The following is a 22,433-nucleotide window of genomic DNA, read 5'->3' as shown; positions in this document are numbered from 1 at the left end:
GAGTTAATGAATGACTATAAAAGAACATCACAGCCACAGTATTTTTTGTTAAAAATGTCCCACAGTTGTGGTAGATCCATTCTTAATCAAATAATTAAATGTCTTCACATGGAATAAGTTCCCACTGAGAAATACAGCACATTTCTTACAAAGCAGCGCAACATAGAATTTTGTGTAAAAGTTTACGCAATACATTTGATTAAAAACTAGATGCATTAAAAAGGATTTAAAAGAAGACAGATTTAGTTGTCCTCATTTCTATGGACAGATTTAGCTATAATGGAGAGCACATTTTTGGAACCCAAGTTATTTCCATTTGTGTTCAACAAGTAGGTTTCCTACCCAACCACAGGACCTATTTTTTTTACTTTATTTGTTTATTTGGACAGGACAGAGCATATTAATGGACGTCACATGGATGTAAATACACCGGATTTAGCAAAGATTAAAAAAAAGACAAATTTTAATCCGCAGTCCTCACACAAAACATAAAATCAGAAAACAGACAGACAAACGCTGGAATACATTTACATTACATTACATAGGGAACACAGCATAAAAATAAACCTAAACATGATCACAAATGGTTGCAGCTTTGGTTTTCAAGCAACCATCTTTTCAGATTGAATTTAAAAGATGGAAATGTAGCACAATCATTCAATTCAATTCAATTATACGCAGTGGAAGAGTAAGGAGACCACCTCCAACCACCACAGTGTTAGTTATATTGAATTATTATTATTAGTAGTAATAATTATTAATATACTCTACCATGCACAGGGATGCATTGGTCCTGGGACGCGGTAACACACCGTGAGCAGGAGCACGCACACGCGTCGATTTAAAACAACCCTTAATTCACGCCTCAACAAAGTTTACAAAGGCTCCCGACTGCCGGGTGTCACACCAGCATGAATTAACATAGTGACGTGCGCGTGACGTCTTTAAAATAGCCACTGACAAAATCACCAATACAACAATGACCATACAGATTGGTCAATACAACATTTTGTTCACGAACATAAGTTGCGGATAGACGTTTTAAGGGATGGATGAGTATGCATAGTGTAGGCCTACATCAAATATATAGCCTACTCCACAAAACCAGGAAGTAAGCAAACCATACAACCACACAACTCATTGAGCCACACATGTAGCAACCTTTTAATACAGTGGGCCTATTCAAATCACATCATGTCAGTGCACTGAACATTAGACAATATGAGCTGTCACCCATGGCCTTGATGTCACTTTGTCCCAATGTGATCTACTAGGTTTAGATTAGGAAATCATTTTGTCACTCATACTGTAATACTGTACTGTATTGTTTAATTGTGTAAATGCATTGACATGCATTGTTTCTATTAGAATGTGCAAGTCTGACTTTGTCATTCCTCCACCCCCAGTGTCGACCATGGTGGAGAATGCAGGTTGAAACCAGGCGTGAGAAAGTGTAAGTGCGTATTATTTTGTATTCATGAAATCAAAGCAGCACACATCCAGCTATTTAGATGAACAGCTCACAAACAAAACAACATGTGACATTCACTCATTCACATCCTACTCGTGGTGGAAATGGCCTGGATTCGCTTTGGGAACCCTACTTGTCACCCTACTTGTGAACCCTACTTGTGACTGCGCGCGCGAAGCACGAAGCGCACGCGGTTAATTTCGCGGATTTGGGTACTTTATATTGTTTTTTTTGTTACTTTATTTCGGGTTTAGGGTTAGGGTTAGGGTTAGATTAGGGTTATGTTATTTAATTCTTTTTTTTTTGCGGTTAATTTTCGTGGATTTGGGTACTTTATTTTCGTTTTTTTGTTACTTTAATTCGGGGTTAGGGTTAGGGTTATGTTGTTTAATTCTTATTTTTTCGATTGGGTGCCCCTGATTACTCAATAAAAATACCTTAAAATTATACTCGAGTACAGTACTTGAGTACATGTACTTAGTTACTTTCCACCACTCACTCTCACTGTCAGCGTTAGATTAAAATTACTTACTCACCTTCTGCAAAGATTGTCTTGGTTTCAGAGAGCAGAGCATGGTGGTAAATATGAACTTTTGCCCCAAACTTTAAGTCTTTATATTCCATATGTCCACGTCCGTGTGTTGCTGTTGTTTACCTTTTACTCAAGCCAACATGGAGTGTGAACGTAGGAACGTAGTCAAGCAAGCGGCCACAGAAGTCTGTTTCCTTTCAAAGCGATGTGCATTTCAAAATAAGAGGTTTTTTAAATCTATACTTGAAATGTGTTATAATTCAACACACGTTTTATTTTGAAATATTACTGGAAATAGAAGTAGCCAGGTAGCCTAGTTGAAACTACTTTACACGCTATTTTTTCCTGGAGCCCCCCCCCACACACACACACATTGTGTGGTCAACGCTACTTCCTGTAACCCTTGTAACCATAGGTGGAAAGCGGGGACCCTGCAGTATTACGGCTGCCTATTGGCTGTGTTCAGAGCCATGTGCGTGTGTTGACAAACACACCCACGGCTCAGCCCTGGCTGGAGTGATGCATTCAAGTGCCGTAAGACTTATGGACAATTTAGGAAAACAGTGCTAAACCTCATAAGCGATTATAAAAAAAATTTAAAAAAAGTTGGACACTCTGAAGAGCGTTCCCACACGTGTTCACACCGTTCCCACGCAACGGTTGCTATGGGAACGCCGTTCCCAAGCGTGCAACGCCATTTCCACCACTGAATGAAGATGATAACCATAATGTGTAGGCTCATACAGTTAATGCTATAGAGGCCCCTCAACATTTGATTCCAATTTGGGGTTATTGAATGCTGTGTTCATGATATTTAGTGTTTCTTGTTTGTTTATAGTGTTATACCTTAACAAAAAAAAGCCACATATGTAATTAAAAGCCAGTTACAGGCAAACCGAGTGGAATATCATTCATTGTACACATTGTCACATTGTACCTAATTTAGTATAGATGGGTAAAGGGGGTTGGGGTCATGTTTCTGCAATACTGTTATTTGTCACATGTATGGTGCCCTCTATGGTGTCTAAGTGAAATAGCTTTTTTTGTTGCACTGTGTAGAGGCCCCTCAATATGTGATTCACATGTGAAGTTGATCAGACGATGCATTCATGTAAAATAGGCCTTTTCCGTAAACTTGGAAGCCAAATGTAGTCTATTGGTGTGTAATATCAGAAATCAATATGATTCTTGCTTATCACATGCTCCAGCCTATATAGATAATATGTTGTGATTTTTGTTCAGTTCTGAACAAAACCTGTAGGAGTAGTAGCAAAAAGTTTAAATAAATGGTGTAAGATGTAGACAGGTGAAAGGTCAGGCAAAAATGTAAGGTGCGGGCAGGATCATCCGCTCTCTACATATACTATAACTCTATGAGTTACGCTAGTGACGTGAGATCTATGTTTGAGTCTTTGGTCTGAATGGTTGTGGCTTTGGAGGAACTAGCAGTGAATGACGCTTCAGTGAGCTCCATGCCCGTGCCTGTCTAATCTCTCAAGAACAGATTCTGCTCTGCGTTTGAATCTGTCGGGGGGGTTCGTCATATCGCGTACGCACTGGCCTACAAGTGGGCGTGCCTTCAGATCAGGAAGCAGGCCGCGCTTTACCCAATCAAATGTAGTGGGCGGGATTTACGTGTCCGCCGATCCTTCCCCACTAGAAACAAACCAAAACTCATTTAACAATAGCGTCCTCGGAGCAGATAAAACCACGGAAAGATATTCACATTTTAACTTGCTCTTTCATCATAGAAACAAGTGGGCTTATAACCAAAACGATCCATGTTCTCTGGGAGAAGTGGTGTTCCGTGTAGAAATATTGTTAGTGGGAATGAAAACATAGTCGCACCACCGGAAGTGAACGGCTGAAGGCAGACCAAAACCCCGGTTTCCTTGCGCACGTGTGCTACGTCGACTTCCTCCCAGAGCCAAGTGAGATAGTCAAAAACAGCAGAGGGCGCTGTTTTTCCTTTTCATTTGGCGATGGGTTCCCAGATTGGTGCCTGTCTGCTCGTGCACTACGCAGTGCATGTTCAAGTTTTACACACTTGGCTCATGTTTATACATGTCCCGACTGCCTTCTCATTTGAACACTGGAAAATGACCAGGGAATCAGGTCGGGACATTGGTCCCGACCTGACAAAGGTTTTGGCCTTTAATACATTTAGCATGCAACAGGAAAATATCATTTTCAGATGCTATCACACATGAAGGTAATAGTCTGATTTGATCAGGTGAGGGGCGGGGTCTGGGTTGTAGACGCACACATTAGCTACTCCCACTTAAATATAACAAGGGAGATGCAAGGATACATTGAATTGCTTGACATGTGGTCTCCCGTTGATGCACCCATACAACATATAAACGAAACATCTTTACTACCATAGTAGGCCTAATGTAGACAACGAGCTACAACCTTCTTTTCATCAAAACGAGCCGTCCTCCGAGCTGGAAAAATAACATTGGTCTCTATGTACAGATGAGTGCGTATGCGCTGGGGAGCGCAGGTGTTACTCGTTGTCTAGTTACAGTACTAAAGAAACATTTTATGTTTTATTTTGCTTATGAGCCATTTAATGTAAGTTCGATTGGTGAATATTTCCAACTCAAACGCTAATAAAAAGCAGAATGAAACTTGATTTACTACTGAACTACTGTATCTACTGTATCAAACTACTGTATCTCTCTCCAACACCTCATAGACCAATTATTTGTTTACCAACATTGAGACTGGACGCACAGGTGATTGTTTCATGTAATCAATTCCCAACATATAGTTTTAGGGTGCGCTGGTTTCAGTACATTAAACCTCCTCTTGTGTGTTGGCTAGTGAGGCGCGTCCTAGCGAGACCTGACAGAATGGGTTTCATTTGGTGTCGGGCCTGCGCGCGCATACTGGTTCTTATCAGTGTGACGTCGTCTGTTAAGGGGTCTATAAGGAGGGGAAGCTCCACTCGTCGATAATAGAAGTGCCATTGACACGTCCACTCGCTTAATGTAAATTCCCGACATTCATCGCATAATTTTTGAGCCGTTTTGTTCTCAATCGGACATGTCCGATTCTACTGAGCTGGAATGTTGTGTTTATACATACACCTCCGTTAAAAGTCTGGAAAACTTCAGTAATACAGTGTATGGAAGTGACTTGAAAGTGATAGTTACACTGACACACAACCCTTTTTCAATGTTTCAGCATGGCTGTTTACCCTCCCTGATTACACTTGTGTGGGCTTGAAATTGACCATGAAATGGCACCGTTTTATGATTGTTACCCATTATACACACACACACACACACACACACACACACACACACACACACACACACAAGTTCATAGCACGGCACTCGGTGCCGCGCTATGAGCTTGTTTATCTGCTATTTTTGAATAGCCAAAGTATAAGATATGGATAAAGTAGTTACACGGATATGTTCCCGGTTTGAATGGGTTAAACTGTCAATTTATAAATGTGCAGATACCCTGTATACAGTTAGACTGCATGTTTGTTTGTTTGTTTGTTTGTTTGTTTACTGTTGAGTGAGAAAACAATGTTGCACATTAAGCAAATCATCTGGGGAAAATTATCCCCTCAATCCCCCCCTGGGGGTCCCAACCCACAGGTTGAGAACCACTGTTCTACTCCACTACATCTCAGAGGCAAATATTGTATTTTTACTCCACTACAATTACCTGAAATGTTTAGTTACTTTGTAGATTTTTATTATTATTACAAAACATACATTAACCACTTTGGCTATTTGAAAATAGCCGATCTACAAGCTCACACTGTGTCGCATCAAGGATTTTTCCAATGCACATTATACATTTGAACCCTTGTACTTTTACTTTTGGTACTATATTTTGATGCCGATACTTTTATTTGTTGTAACAAAGTATTTCTACATTGTGGTATATATGTCACAGGGTGTTTGGAGAGCCAGGGTGATTGAAGACAGAGCGCTTGTTTTTAGGCACGGGGCTTCGGCGCGAAGCGGTGCTTTTCGAGAGGCGGGGCTTTGATGCGACGCGGTCCTGTCTTTTGTTGTTCCCCCCCACATAGCAACCAGGAAGCTACGCTAGGGGAACGCTGAACACACGTTCACACGCACACGCACGCTTGTCCATGACGGAGGCGCGCCGACTTAGTAGAGCTTGAGGCCGAGGAGGCGCGCCCTCGCGCCTCCAGGCGCGAGTGCCCGCGCTGACCGGCCGATGCTCTACTAGTCGACACAGCGCCGTTCGAGTTGTAAACCGATAGGGACAGAATAGTTCTTTTCATGGATCACTGTGTGTGTGTGTGTGTGTGTGTGTGTGTGTGTGTGTGTGTGTGTGTGTGTGTGTCAGGGAGAAACTAAAACAAAAGCCAGCAGAACACAATAAAAGTATCCTAACAGTCCATTGAAAGCATGTGCGCGTGTGCGTGCGCGCGCATGTGTGCGTGTGTGACTGTGTGTGTGTGTGTGTGGTCGCGGCCATATATGCTTGTGCACTGGCTTGTGGCTCCCTCTAGTGCTCTAGTGTTGCTTCTACAGAATTGCTGGGTGGGTGGTAAAAACGAGCGAGCCTTCTTCAATCACCCTGGTTCTCCATTCACCCTGTAACATATATACTTTTACTTAAGTAAAACATGTGAGGACTCGACTTGTTTTTTGCAAGCTGATGTGTCCACCACTGAGTGGAATATCAAAACACTTTTTGACAATCATTGTCACATTGTATCTCATTTAGTGTAGATTGTAGGCGGGGGTTCTGCAACACTGTTATTTGACATATATGGCGCCCTCTATGGGTTTAAGTGAAATAGCTGTTTCCACTGCACTGTGTAGAGGCCCCTCAATATGTGATAAAAGGAAAGGCTGTCGCCTTAGGTATATTTTGATGACAATACTTTTGTATTTTTACTCAAGTAAAACCTTTAAAGAGGCCTTTTGCCTGGAACAGAGTATTTTCTTGTAGTAGCTTATTGCTACTTTTACTTAACTAAAAAATATATAATCTGAGTACCTCTTCCACCACTGGTAAATGGTCTAGCCGGCCTGGGAATTGAACCAGAGATTTCTTGTCAGGCATTAGAGCCCATGTGGTAAACGTCCTACGGTCCTAATCCGAGTGGTTAGGACATGTATATAGGTAGTGGTGGACAGTAGCTAAGTACATTTACATGAGTACTGTACTTGAGTACAATTCTGAGGTATTTTTTACTTTACTGGAGTATTTCCAATTTTCAATACGTTTACTTCTACTCCAGTGGTTCTCAACATTTTAAGGACGCGACCCCCCAAAATAATCATACTGGGGACCCCCCACCCTGACAAGCGCTTGTCTTGGAGTTGTAGGAGTTGAGGCATTACATTTTGTTTATCTCTGTTCCACAGATAAATATTGAGAAATGAGCAGATCTAAAAGCTCACAACGTCTCGGGACATGAGGCGTTGTGAGCTTGTAGATCTGCTATTTTCACAATATTTGCCTCTTTCTTCGGTAAATTGGCAATGCGGAGTTTTTTTATAGTATAGTTTGTTGGTTACTTTTCACGCAGTAGCCTAATGGTCTTTTTTCTTTTTTTCCCTCTTCATTTTAGAGGTATTAAAAGTCCTTTAGTCCATTTAGACCGGGGAAATAATCTGTGTAATTTTTAGATTTCTTTGGCTATTCAAAAATAGCAGATCTAGAAGCTTGTAGCGCGGCACCGAGTGAAATTATCCCCACAATCCCCCCCTGGGGGTCCCAACCCACAGGTTGAGAACCACTGTTCTACTTCACTACATCTCAGAGGCAAATATTGTATTTTTACTCCACTACAATTACCTGAAATGTTTAGTTACTTTGTAGATTTAGATTATTATTACAAAACATACATTAACCACTTTGGCTATTTGAAAATAGCCGATCTACAAGCTCACACCGCGTCGCATCAAGGATTTTTGTATGCACTTTATACATTTGAACCCTTGTACTTTTACTTTTGCGACTTTAAGTATATTTTGATGCCGATACTTTATCTTGTAACAAAAGTATTTTTACATTGCTGTATTTATACTTTTACGTAAAACATGTGAGGACTCAACAAGTTTTTTGCAAGCTGATGACTTTCACTTATCACTTGTTACATTTCAAATAGAAATATTGTACTTTTGACTTTAACCACTTACTGTAAACCCTATTTCAAATAGAGTGAGAACAGCAGATCTATAAGCTCACAACTCGTTCACACGTTGTGAGCTTGTAGATCTGCTATGTTCACTATTTTAAGAATTCAATACAGGAATGCATCAATATGAAAAAATAAATTGTACTTAGTAATATTTTTTTAGTACTTGAGTATTTACTTGTGTCCACCACTGGCTCTGATGTCTGACAGCGAGTCTCCGGTTTGATTCCCGAGCCTGGTGGCTGCTTTGCTGCATGTCACTCCTCTACTCTCTGGCTGTTTCCTGTCTCTCTACTGTACTATACAATAAAAACATATAAATACATAATATAAATGAATAAATAACACACACACATACACAGGAATCAACACAGTGTGTGCATCATACATGCATGTGTGTACATATGCGTTTGTGTGTGATCCTTTATGATTTCAGCAGGTGTGTGCGAATTGTGTGTGTGTGTGTGTGTGTGTGTGTGTGTGTGTGTGTGTGTGTGTGTGTGTGTGTGTGTGTGTGTGTGTGTGTGTGTGTGTGTGTGTGTGTGTGTGTGTGTGTGTGTTTTCTTGAAATTCTAGCTTGGTAACGGAAAAACTCCCCTCAGCAAAATACATTTATTATTAAGTTGTATTTGTTTGTAAACTGGTGTTGTATTGTATCTTCTTCTCTCATCAGATATGTGTGAACTCACACTGGATCCAAACACACCAGCCAGCTACCTCTCTCTTTCCACTCGCTTAATGTAAATTCACCGGACAATCATCGCATCCGTTTTGAGCGGTTTAGGCCTCAATCGGACATTAACCCAATGTTAAGTCAAGGGTCCAGCAAGTATGTTGCATGCATGATTCTACTGAGCTGGAATGTTGCGTTTATACATACAGCCTCTCCATTTAAGGTCTTGTATTACTGAAAACTTCAGTAATACAGTGTAAGAAAGTGACTTGAAAGTGATTGTTACACTGACACACAAACTTTTTTTCAATGTTTCAGCATGGCTGTTTACCCTCCCTGATTACACTTGGGCTTGAAATTGACCATGAAATGGCACCGTTTTATATGGTAGATTGTTACCCATTATACACAACCACTGCCATTATAATAATGTGTCAGTCGTCTTATCATTTAAGATTGTCAATGTAGGCTATTGCATCTTCATGATATGTAATGGACTCCACTGTTGACTCTTTGTTTTAGATAGTTTGTAAAAGTTCACAAAGACACATTTAGTTTGACTTGACGTCCTCCCATCCACTCTATTTGCATATGATCTGAAACAAGCATGAGCTGTGATTGGCCAGTCGTCGCTTTGACTGGCAGTTCCGCCTTGGTGTGACTTCTACCTTTTTGGTAGGAAGGGGCGTCGCCTTCCTGAGTGAATTCCGCTAATCGCAAGCAGGTAGGGGCGGAGCTAGAATTATTAGCATATCACAAGCTAACAACACATTGCAGCGTGACACGTTGTGAGCTTGTAGGTCCTGCAGCACACAACAGTGTGTGTGACTGATGCAGTATGTAAGGGGCGGGTGGTCCCCAGGTGAAACGATCGATAAAGGGAATGTTCTCTTACGTGTTTGACGTTCCTACCTGTGTGACACTAGAGCTCTAATGCCTGGATGAGCCTCATTGTCTCCCCTATACATGGTAATACGGTCAAGCCCCTAGCAGGGACCCCCCTGAGTCTATAAAGTTGTGGAAGGGTGTTTGTTATTGCTTACAAATTGAACTTTATAATTTTGTGGGACATAATATGCTATATAGTTTTTTTTTTAAAGTTACATAGTGCCGCTTTAAGCTTGGCCCCCTATTTAATTAATTTAATTGATAGGAGGTGGTCATTTTGGGGGTGAAATACAAAAAACGTAATGTATACTTCCGTTATTTGAAAATAGCCGATCTACAAGCTCATAACGCATCGCGTTGTGAGCTTGTAGATCGGCTATTTTTTAAATAGTCTGTCAAATTTAGAAAAACAAAAACAAATACTTTGGTACTATAAGTATATTTTGATGCCAATACTTTTGTACTTTTACTCAAGTAAAACCTTTAATGTAGACCTTTTGCTTGGAACAGAGTTTGTTTTATCTTCTAGTAGCTTATTGCTACTTTTACTTAAGTAAAACTGTGTGCGAATTGTGTGTGTGTGTGTGTGTGTGTGTGTGTGTGTGTGTGTGTGTGTGTGTGTGTGTGTGTGTGTGTGTGTGTGTGTGTGTGTGTTTTCTTGAAATTCTAGCTTGGTAACGGAAAAACTCCCCTCAGCAAAATACATTTATTATTAAGTTGTATTTGTTTGTAAACTGGTGTTGTATTGTATCTTCTTCTCTCATCAGATATGTGTGAACTCACATGTATTGGTATTTGGCCATGGACCCCCATTTAAAAATATTTTGTTCCGGGGACCCCCCAGATTCCAGATGCAAAGATTTGAGTAAAAATAATTCCCTTTAAAAATCATTTTTCTAAAATAGCGGATCTACAAGTTCACAGCGCGGCACTCGGCACATGCATGTGTGTACATAATATGTGTTTGTGCGTTTGTGTGTGATCCTTTATGATTTCAGCAGGTGTGACCTGTGGTAAGACCTGGCTGGAACACATCTGTGTCATTTTTGGCGTTGAGCAAAAAAAATATATATATATACACTTTGGCTATTCAAAAATAGCAGATCTACAAGCTCATAGCGCTGCACACAGTTCCGCGCTACAAGCTTGTAGATCTGCTATTGTTGAAAAATTGTGAAAATGTGTGCAAATTCTCGAATATATTTATTGTTTTAAAGCAAAAAAAAATTACTCAAATCTTTACTTCTGGGGGTCCCTGAAACAAAATATTTTGAGATGGGGGTCCGCGGCCAAATACATATAATTTTGGCGGTCCTTGACATGAAAAAGTTTGAGCACCACTGATATAGAAACATTCGTTTTTCAGAAAACTGATAGGATTTAGAAGACATTTTGTATAATCGGCACCTCAGGCCTTAATGGGTTAAGTTGCACATCTGTTGTCTCCTGTAAGTGTTTAATTAATTAGCGTAACTGGGTGCATCTTTGTGATTAGTATTTTTACTCATTTTAAGTACATTTAAGTATTTTTACTAAATGTATTTACTTTTGAGTATGTTTACCGACTTTGATTACTTTTTATCCACTGTAGTGACCTTTTTAGTCACTTTAGTTACTTTTAAGTAGTGTGTGTGTGTGTGTGTGTGTGTGTGTGTGTGTGTGTGTGTGTGTGTGTGTGTGTGTATGTTCACACGCACATGTGCTGAGGCAGCCTGTGTGCGTGCGTCTATATATAGACAGTCTATATTATAGCCGTCTATAACGTCTATAACATAGACGTCAAATACATTCTACAATAGTTAGGATATAAATCAACAAATACATTCTACAATAGTTAGGATATAAATCGACACATATCCCTGCATGGTCTGTCAGATGTGAAATGAGCTAAAACTAATTAAGACTAATTAAGACTAATTAAGACTAATTAAGACTAATTAAGACTAATGAAGCAGTTTCACCAAGAGGTTGATGGTCACGTTTCACCCTATACATAACCTTGACCCTAACATTAGTGCTTAGGGTTATAACTATTAAGGGTGTTCATTTTTTTCATCTACAACTTTTTAGCAAAACTGGCAAATCTCTCTGGCAGATCTACAAGCTCACAACGCATTCTGTCATGACACATTGTGACCTTGTAGATCAGCTATGTTTGATTATACAAAGTATAAAGTAGGGCTTAAATAGTTAATCTATGTTTTGTATTAATAATGTAAATCTACAAAGTCAATTGCTAATAAAGTTTCCAAATAATTGTTGAGGAGTAAAACGTACAATCATTGCTATAGTGGAGTAGAAGGATGAACATGGAAATACTCAAGTAAAGTAAAAAGTACCAAAACATTGCACTTAAGTACAGTACTAGAGTCAATGTACTTAGTTTCTTTCCACCACTGGTTCTAGTTATAATGATAAACAGAAGTTCATTATTAAAACTATATAACAACAAATACGTTCATAATCTCCAACACTTAGATTACTCTATGAGAGTTGTTTTGGAGTTTATCCACAAGTTTCCTAGGGCATGGTGAGCATCACTTCCTGTCAATTTGATCACTGAAACCTGATATAAATCGACAGGAAGTGATGCCCACCATGCCCTAGGAAACTTGTGGATACATTATTATTGTTTTGCTGTTTTTAAAGTCGCACTATGCACTTTTGGGTATCAGCTGCCACTTTGGACACAAATAACATGGCAAACAACGTCTTTGAATTCATTACCCAAGATGCTCTGCATCCCTGCTCAGTCACACTAGTGACGTGCAGGCGCGTATCGTCATTGGGGCCAACGAGGCCATGGCCCGGTCTGTAAACCCAGCTTGTCCCTGTGTAGGGGCAAGATCCGCCAGGGGAAAAAAACTAAAAATCAACATTAGCAGCCCCTCACCCTATTCTGTTGTAGCCGACCACAGAAAGTCGCCTTTGTTTTCAAATGGGGCTCATTTGCATTCGGCCGAATTGTTAATGAGTGGCCATTAAAAAAAACAGTTTAGCCGTCAAACCGGTTTCCTGCCAGGTACCGAAATAACTTCACATTTCATTATTGTTGTGAGTAGCAAAAAGGAAACCTCGGCCGTCCTTCTCTCCATTGCGCAGAGAGGCCACCTCTCTCCATTCAGAAATGGAATAGAAGAAGAACCGTCGTCCTGAAACACCATCGCCCCAGGTCTAAACCGGCGGCCTCGGTCCGCGAAAAAAAATGGGGCACCGTTAGAATCCACCAAACGCCACTGGTGACGTGAGATCTTTGTTTGAGCCTTTTGTCTGAATGGACGTGGCTTTGCAGAAACTAGCAGTGAATGACGCTTCGGCGAGCTCCATGCCCGTGCTTGTCTATTCATGCACTGTGAGGTGCACGTTCCCGTTTTACACACTTAGCTCATGTTTATACATGTCCTGACTGCTTTATCATTTGAACACTGGAAAATGTCCCGGGAATCAGGTCGGGACATTGTCCGATGTTGGCCTTTCATACATGTAGCATGCAACAAGAGAATGGCCCTCATTTATCAACGGAGCGTATAAACCGGCTTATATTTTTCCATATATTCGGCCGTACACCAACGTCGAAGTCACATTTATCAACGAATCCTACACAGCCAATCCTAGCGTACATTGGGTCGGAGCCTTGATAAATGTCACGGCTGAAACCGAGCGTCATTTAAATAACACGCCCTTAAATATTCTCGAAACGCCAGAATACGACCAAATAAAGCATTGGAGTTTCGCCGGCTCGCCTCGCCTCGCTGCCTGTCAAGTCACACACACACACACACACGCCTCTCTCTCTCTCACACACACATACACACACACGCCCAACTGTGTCTTTCATGTAATCCGTAGCGGTACAATCTTTGTCACGGCTTGTAGCCTACATGCATGACATATTATGATACCAATCACATCGCCATGAATGGGGTTTGTATATTAATGTATTTAACCCATACCGAGCAGTGCACAAGCAGTCATGTAGGATATTCCCTGTGAGACTCGGACGGGCGGCAGTGATCCCGTGCTGCCACGTTAATAAGAGATTCGATCGTCGGGTTTATATCCTTAACCCAGCCAGGTTGTGTAGCCTACATAACTCTCTATGACATAACTCCATAACATAGGACAAGCTACTGTAAGTTTGTAGTCCTCACTGTCCATGAAAAGATGGTCGGGGCTCCCGAAAATGCTCTCGCAGAAGCGCTCGTATATTTTGAAAATAACAGCTCTACAAGCTCACAACGCGTCGGGATGGTACCTGTTGTGAGCTTGTAGATCTGCTATTTTCAAATAGCCAATGCAGACAGATCTGCAAGCTTAACCGAATGACTGTTAAAGCAGTTTGTTTCAATTACTTTATAAAATGTTATATTTTCACAGGGATTATATATTAGTGTAGATATACATTTTGGAGTGGATTATGTGTCCAGATGCCTGTCAGACAGTCAGACAATGCTGCTCCGCAGGTCTAGAACGGGCGCAGCCAAAGTCAACAACTGCTATCGACCAGACGTGAGATCTCAGCGTACGGTAGGATGATTCCAACGTCAGGATATATTGATAAATGCCGAAAGTTCCGGTGATCTCGTCGTACGCCCATTATTTGGTCTGCGCCGTGTTGATAAATGAGGGCCAATATCTTTTTCAGATGCGTTCACACATGAAGGTAATAGTCTGATTTGATAAGGTGAGGGGCGGGGTCTGGGTTGTAGACGCACACATTAGCTACTCCCACTTAAATATAACGAGGGAGATGCAAGGATTTTACTTTCTTCCACAGAACATGACACATTGAATTGCTTGACATGCAGTCTCCCATTGATGCACCCATACAAAACACAAACAAAACATATTTCCTACCATAGTAGAACTAATATAGACAATGAGCTACAACCTACTTTTCATCAAAATAAAATCTAACAGCTCGGTAGATCGGTTATTTTTGAAAAAGTTTGTCAATAGAAAAACACAAAATTTGACTTGGTACTGTAAGTATATTTTGATGCCAATACTTTTGTACTTGTCTTGTACTCAAGTAAAACCTTTATTGTAGACCTTTTGCTTGGAACAAAGTATGTTTTATCTGGCAGTAGCTTATTAATACTTTTACTTAAAGGACGACTTCACCCATTTTCAACATATCTTCATATAACTGGTCCTCACTAATGCTCATTATAAGATGGCACCATTTATGTCTACTCACTCTGTGTCTCAGAGGAGGGCTGTGGACAGTTCAGACACCCGTCTACCAGTGACATCATCAATGGGGAATCCAAGCTAATAGAAACTACAGGCTTTCTATTCCTGGAAAGTTAGCATGTTATAATGGAAGCCATTGTTCTCAGGTTAATACAAATCAAAATAAAACATTTGAAATATTGAAGAAAAAAATAAACCTTCCTAACGATGATGTCACTGGTACACAGGTTTCTGAAGTGTCCACAGCCCTCCTATGGGACACAGACTGAGTAGATAAAAATTACACAATTGTATCAGCACCATTAGTGAGGATCTATTATATGAAGATAGGTTGAAAATGGGTGAAGTCGTCCTTTAAGTAAAACTGGTAAATGGTCCGGCCGGCTTGGGAATCAAACCAGAGTTTTGCTGTCAGGCATTAGATCCCATGTGGTACGTCCTAAACACCCACATTATAGTTATTTTATTTTTATTTTGTTGGGGGTGCCGATATCCAAGTGATAAGGGTGTGTACCACATAGGTAGTGGTAAAGAGTAACAAAGCATATTTACATGAGTACTGTACTTGAGTACATATCTGAGGTATTTTTACTTTTACTTCTACTCCAGTGGTTCTCAACAATTTAAGGCCTCGACCCCCCAAAATAATCATATTGGGGACCCCCCACCCTGACAAGCACTTGTCTTGGAGTTGTAGGAGTTGAGGCATTACATTTTGTTTATCTCTGTTCCACAGATACTAGGGGTATGCCGATATATCGTCCCGCGATATATCGCGATACGGTTTCGTGACGATGTGTATCGTTTTGGGGGAAATAAATATCGTTTTGATTATTATTATTATTTTTTTTACACAATATTAATAATCAGGCATGCAAAAAGCCCCGAGGTGAAAAGGGTGACAGCATGTTGTTGTTTTTTCGGGTCAGGTGTCACACTAATTGCCCTATTTGGATTCAAAACGGCTATTGTAGCTGAAAAGTTACAAGTTTGCATGTCTGAATGCAAAAACTGAATTATTTGTTTGCATTTTTGCTTTTTTTCTCCCCCATATATTTTCATAATAAAAAAGTGCGTATCGTATCGTATCGAAATCGTATCGAAGTTGTGAGCCCAATATCGTATAGTATCGTTTCGTGAAATTAGTGTATCGGCACACCCATAACAGATACATATTGTGAAAATGGCAGATCGAAAGGCTCACAACGCTTCGCGACGCGAGGCGTTGTGAGCTTGTAGATCTGCTATTTTCACAATATTTGCCTCTTTCTTCTGTAAATTGGCAATGTGGAGTTTTTTATAGTATAGTTTGTTGGTTACTTTTCACGCAGTAGCCTAATGGTCTTTTTTATTTTTTTCCCTCTTCATTTTAGAGGTATTAAAAGTCCTTTTAGACCGGGGAAAGAATCTGTGTCATATTTAAATTTCTTTGGCTATTCAAAAATAGCAGATCTAGAAGCTCGTACCGCGCTACGAGCTTGTATACTGTATCTGCTATTTATGTAAAAGCTGCTATTTGTGATTTATTTAGCAAATCTTTGAATATATATATATATTTTTTTAAAGCAAACATTTGTAACTCCAATCTTTGATCTGGGGATTCTACAAATGTCATCTGAACAGTTTTCTGAAAAAAACGTATGTTGCTACTGTTATTCAGTGGTGCTTAAAACCTTTTACATGTCAAGGACCCCCAAAATGATGTATTTGGCCGCAGACCGGCAAAGATTTGAGTAAAAAAAATCCCTTTAAAAAATATTTTTCTAAAATAGTGGATCTACAAGTTCATAGCGCGGCACTCGGTGCCGCGCTATGAGCTGGTATATCCTTTATTTTTGAATAGCCAAAGTATAAAATATGGATAAAGTGGTTACACGGATGCGTTCCCGGTTTGAATGGGTTAAACTGTCACTTTATAAATGTGCAGATACCCTGTATACAGTTATACTGCATGTTTGTTTGTTTGTTTACTGTTGGGTGAGAAAACAATGTTGCACATTAAGCAAATCATCTGGGGATAATTATCCCCTCAATCCCCCCCTGGGGGTCCCAACCCACAGGTTGAGAACCACTGTTCTACTCCACTACATCTCAGAGGCAAATATTGTATTTTTACTCCACTACAATTACCTGAAATGTTTAGTTACTTTGTAGATTTTGATTATTATTACAATACATATATTAACCACTTTGGCTATTTGAAAATAGCCGATCTACAAGTTCACAACGCGTCGCATCAAGGATTTTTGTATGGACTTTATACATTTAAACCCTTATACTTTTACTTTTGGTACTTTAAGTATATTTTCATTCCAATACTTTTACTTGTAACAAAGTATTTCTACATTGCGGTGTTTATACTTTTACTTAAGTAAGACATGTGAGGACTCGACTTGTTTTTTGCAAGCTGATGTGTCCACCACTGAGTGGAATATCAAAACACTTTTTGCCAATCATTGTCACATTGTAGCTCATTTAGTGTAGATTGTAGGCGGGGGTTCTGCAACACTGTTATTCGACACATGTATGGCGCCCTCTATGGGTTTAAGTGAAATAGCTTTTTCCACTGCACTGTGTAGAGGCCCCTCAATATGTGATAAAAGAAAAGGCCTTAAGTATATTTTGATGACAATACTTTTGGATTTTTACTCAAGTAAAACCTTTAATGTAGGCCTTTTGCTTGGAACAGATTATTTTTTATCTTGTAGTAGCTTATTGCTACTTTTACTTAACTAAAAAAAATATAATCTGAGTACCTCTTCCACCACTGGTAAATGGTCCGGCCGGCCTGGGAATTGAACCAGAGATTTCTTGTCAGGCATTAGAGCCCATGTGGTAAACGTCATACGGTCCTAATCCGAGTGGTTAGGACATGTACATAGGTAGTGGTGGACAGTAACTAAGTACATTTACATGAGTACTGTACTTGAGTACAATTCTGAGGTATTTTAACTTTACTGGAGTATTTCCAATTTTCAATACTTTAACTTCTACTCCAGTGATTCTCAACCTTTTAAGGACGCGACCCCCCAAAATAATCATATTGGGGACCCCCCACCCTGACAAGCACTTGTCGTCTTGGAGTTGTAGGAGTTGAGGCATTACATTTTGTTTATCTCTGTTCCACAGATAAATATTGTGAAATAGCGGATCTAAAATCTCACAACAGATAAATATTGTGAAAGTAGCCGATCTAAAATCTCACAATGCCTTCGCGACACGAGGCGTTGTGAGCTTGTAGATCTGCTATTTTCACAATATTTGCCTCTTTCTTCGGTAAATTGGTAATGTGGAGTTTTTTATTGTATATTTTGTTGGTTACTTTTCACACAGTAGCCTAACAGTCTCTTTTTTTTTTCCCTCTTCATTTTAAAGGTATTAAAAGTCCTTTAACCCATTTAGACCGGGAAATTAATCTGTTTCATTTTTAGATTTCTTTGGCTTTTCAAAAATAGCAGATATTGTATACAAGCTCGTAGCGCGGCACCGAGTGCCGCGCTACGAGCTTGTAGATCTGCTATTTTTGAAAAATCGTGGAAATGTGTGCAAATCTTTGAATATATATATATTTCTTTTTAAAGCAAACATTTGTAACTCCAATCTTTGATCTGGGGATTCTACAAATGTCTTCTAAATCCTAACAGTTTTATGAAAAAAAATTATGTTGCTACTGTTACTCAGTGATGCTTCAAAAAATATTTTTCAAAAACAGCAGATATACAAGCTCATAGCGCGGCACCGAGTGCCGCGCTATGAGCTTGTATATCTGCCATTTTTTGTTCACACTGATTATTAGCTCACTCTGTTATCTTTCTTCACAGTGAACACACTGTGCACAGTGTGTTCACTCTGCATAATTTCAACAGGTGTGTGTGTGTGTGTGTGTGTGTGTGTGTGTGTGTGTGTGTGTGTGTGTGTGTGTGTGTGTGTGTGTGTGTGTGTGTGTGTGTGTGTGTGTGTGTGTGTGTGTGTGTGTGTGTGTGTGTGTGCACTGTGCACAGTGTGTTCACTCTGCATCATTTCAACAGGTGTGTGTGTGTGTGTGTGTGTGTGTGTGTGTGTGTGTGTGTGTGTGTGTGTGTGTGTGTGTGTGTGTGTGTGTGTGTGTGTGTGCACAGTGTGTTCACTCTGCATCATTTCAACAGGTGTGTGTGTGTGTGTGTGTGTGTGTGTGTGTGTGTGTGTGTGTGTGTGTGTGTGTGTGTGTGTGTGTGTGTGTGTGTGTGTGTGTGTGTGTGTGTGTGTGTGTGTGTGTGTGTGTGTGTTTTCTTGAAATTCTAGCCTGGGAACAGAAAAACTCCTCTCAGCAAATTATATTTATTATTAAGTTGTATTTGTTTGTAAACTGGTGTTGTATTGTATCTTGTTCTCTCATCAGATGTGTGTGAACTCACACTGGATCCAAACACAGCATGCAGCTTCCTCTCTCTGTCTGAGAACAACAGGAAGGTGACACGTGTGGAAGAAGATCAGAAGTATCCTGATCACCCAGACAGATTTAAAACCTGGAGACAGGTGATGTGTAGAGAGAGTCTGATTGGACGATGTTACTGGGAGGTAGAGTGGAGGGGAAAGGTTGAGATAGCAGTGACATACAGAGGAATCAACAGACAGGATTATGAAAGTTCATTTGGATACAATGACAAGTCCTGGAGTCTGGTATGTAAAGGTGATGATAACAGCTACACTGTGTGGCACAATGTGAAGCCCACTGTCCTCCCTGTCAGTCCTTCTGGCACCAACAGAGTAGGAGTGTATGTGGACTGGCCTGCTGGCACTCTGTCCTTCTACAGAATGTCCTCTGACACACTGTCACTGACACACCTGCACACCGTCCAGACCACATTCACTGAACCCCTCTATGCTGGGTTTGCGTTGTGGCCTGACTCCTCAGTGTCTCTGTGTCAGAGAGAGGAGGAGGGTTAGGCGTGACTCCTCAGTGTGTGTGTCAGATGTAGGAGGTACAGTATAGGTACATGATACACAATGAACACGCACGCACGCACGCACGCGCACACACACACACACACACACACACACACACACACACACACACACACACACACACCTCTGCTGAAATGATACAGAGTGATTTCGCTAAACAGGACCACACACACGCACTTATGCATGTGCACACACACACACACACAGCAAGTGTGTGCTTCTGGGGGGGGGGGTCCCTGGAACAAAACATTTTGAGATGGGGGTCCGCAGCCAAATACTGTACATATAATTCAGGGGGTCCTTGACAAGAAACGGTTTGAGAACCACTGATTATAGCATCATAGCTTGTATATCTGCTATTTTTGATTAGCCAAGGAAATCTAAAAATGACACGGATGAGTTCCCGGTCTAAATGGGTTAATGCTATTTATATATTTTTTTTTTGTTCCATTTTCAACCCAAACTCTAAAGCTGAAAATATCTGATCTACAGTGGTACACAGTAACTAAGTACATTTACTTGAGTATTAAGTATTATTTATTTTTGCAAACTGATGGCTTTAGCTACATTTTAAATATAAATATTGTACTTTTGACTCCAGTACATTTATAGGAAGGAACCCTTGGGACCCAAACGTACAAAATGTACCATTATGAATGGACCTCTTGAGTCCTATTTCGTGTGAGGCGTAGTGAGCTTGTAGATCAGCTTTTTTCACTATGTTTGAACATTTCTGATATTTTTTTCCTCAAAATGTCAACACATTAATGCATTGATTTTCAAAAGAAAATGTACTTAGTAATTTGTACTTTTTAATACTTGAGTATTTACTTGAGTATATGCTGTCCACCAATGCAGATCAGTGTGACGCGTTGTGAGCTTGTAGATCGGCTATTTTCGGTGTGTGACATTGGTGTACAGTTAAGTGTACATTGCCAACACCAACTCCTAAACCTAACCTCTAAATGTCTAATCCTAATACTAACCCCAACCTGAATGTTTTCCTAATTGTAAGACATTTCAAAATCTTTATTTTTAACCATAAAACAACTTTTTTTTCCCTCACAATGTCTATCTCTCAAATCTCATTATAGGCCTGCTAGACATTTTTCCTTCACAACAGTAGTAATACACACACATGCATCCGTGCACACACGTACGCTCGCACACACCACACACATGTACACACACGTGCATGCACGAGCACGCACACACGCGCACGCGCGCACACGCACGCGCGCGCACGCACACACACACATTTGTGGCGTGGCTCCTCAGTATTTTATGGGTCATACAGTATATATAATGATAGATAGAAATGATTCTATGTCACATATTTGATGTTTTGGGGTCTTAGGTTCACAAACCTTGAATGTGAAGAAAATAGACAACACAATAAAAAAAAATAAGAACAAAAATTGATTGCTGATCGCCATTTTCACTATTGTAAACCAGTGTCATTTTGTAAATTTAATGTGTCTGTTTGTAAATTCAAGTCATTTTGTCAAACATGATTCTGTTTGGAGTAATGTGCTCAAACAATCTGTTTTAATAAAGAGAAGATTGAAGCTCACAGTGGAGAACTGACTCTTTGTCTTTTCACTTTTCCTTTGTTTTATTGTGCTCGTAAATTGTATTGGCTTTCCAATTTATTCCTGATCACATATTTATTTTATTGTTATGTCATTGATTTATAATGTAACAGTTGCTTCAAAGATATTATCAACTAATTACTACATGTAATAGTTAACATCACTGCAAATTTTTAAATAAAATTTTTTTTATTGTGTTTTGAATAACATTAAGTTTTAGTCATATTTTTGTCATCTGAAATGTTTCACTTTTAGTCTACTTTCAGTTGACTTTCATGATTTAATAAGATTTTAGTTGACTAAATCTACAGCTGATTCGACTAGAATGTATTTTGGCAGGCCTAGAGGTGAAAATAGCCGATCTACAAGTTCACAACACGACACTATTTTCGGAGCATTGCACCACACGCAACCAAGAATAAAATGACTTGTCTTAGTTGTACTGGATCTCTTCTCCACTGGTTCCTCACTAACATTTTAGTCTATTTCTTATTTATTGACAAAATTGTAAATATATTTAGTCATATATTTAGTAAATATATTTAGTCATATATTTAGTTTTTTATTAAGTTTTTATTTAGTTTTTGTCAGTGAAATAAAATAGTTTGTTGACAAAATTAACACAGGTTAACATTGATCAATATGTATAGGTGTGTATAATAGTTAGATGTACTGTAGGCCTACATACAAATGAATAGCCTATAAATGTAGGCACACGTACTAGTACAATCTATCACCAGGCAATATGTGCTTATAAAAGGTATATTATGTGCAGAGAATAAACAGTATATCAACATTATGTACAATCTATTGCCAGTATTATGTATAGAAGTTACAGTATGTGCAGTCAGAGAATGTCTATGGGGGTTCAACCATTTCATCCACTAGGGGGCAGGACAGGGCAACATGTTATACTGACCGACTCTACAGAGCAGGTCTGACAGTAGATGAGTACTCAGGCCTGACATTTCATCATTTGATCAAATATT

The 22,433-nt window shown here is 39.8% G+C and overlaps 1 protein-coding gene across 3 annotated transcripts in view; it reads left to right on the top strand.

Annotated features, from left to right (window-relative positions):
- Nucleotides 1-21,342, top strand: part of LOC308080128 (protein NLRC3-like) — a 206,663-nt gene extending 185,321 nt beyond the window's left edge. For all 3 annotated transcript variants that reach the window (XM_080421887.1, XM_080421886.1, XM_080421885.1), the window contains 2 exons: nt 1,407-1,453; nt 19,287-21,342. In XM_080421887.1, coding sequence (XP_080278013.1) covers nt 1,407-1,453; nt 19,287-19,834 — 595 coding nt within the window. In that variant the 3' untranslated portion in view covers nt 19,835-21,342. The remainder of the gene's footprint in view (nt 1-1,406; nt 1,454-19,286) is intronic.
- Nucleotides 21,343-22,433: the final 1,091 nt, after the last annotated feature.

This window comes from Gymnoscopelus braueri, assembly GCF_963280865.1.
Source record: "Gymnoscopelus braueri genome assembly, chromosome: 24".
NCBI lineage: Eukaryota > Metazoa > Chordata > Actinopteri > Myctophiformes > Myctophidae > Gymnoscopelus > Gymnoscopelus braueri.
Note: the sequence above shows the minus strand (reverse complement) of the source record. Positions and strands in the feature narration are given on the sequence as shown.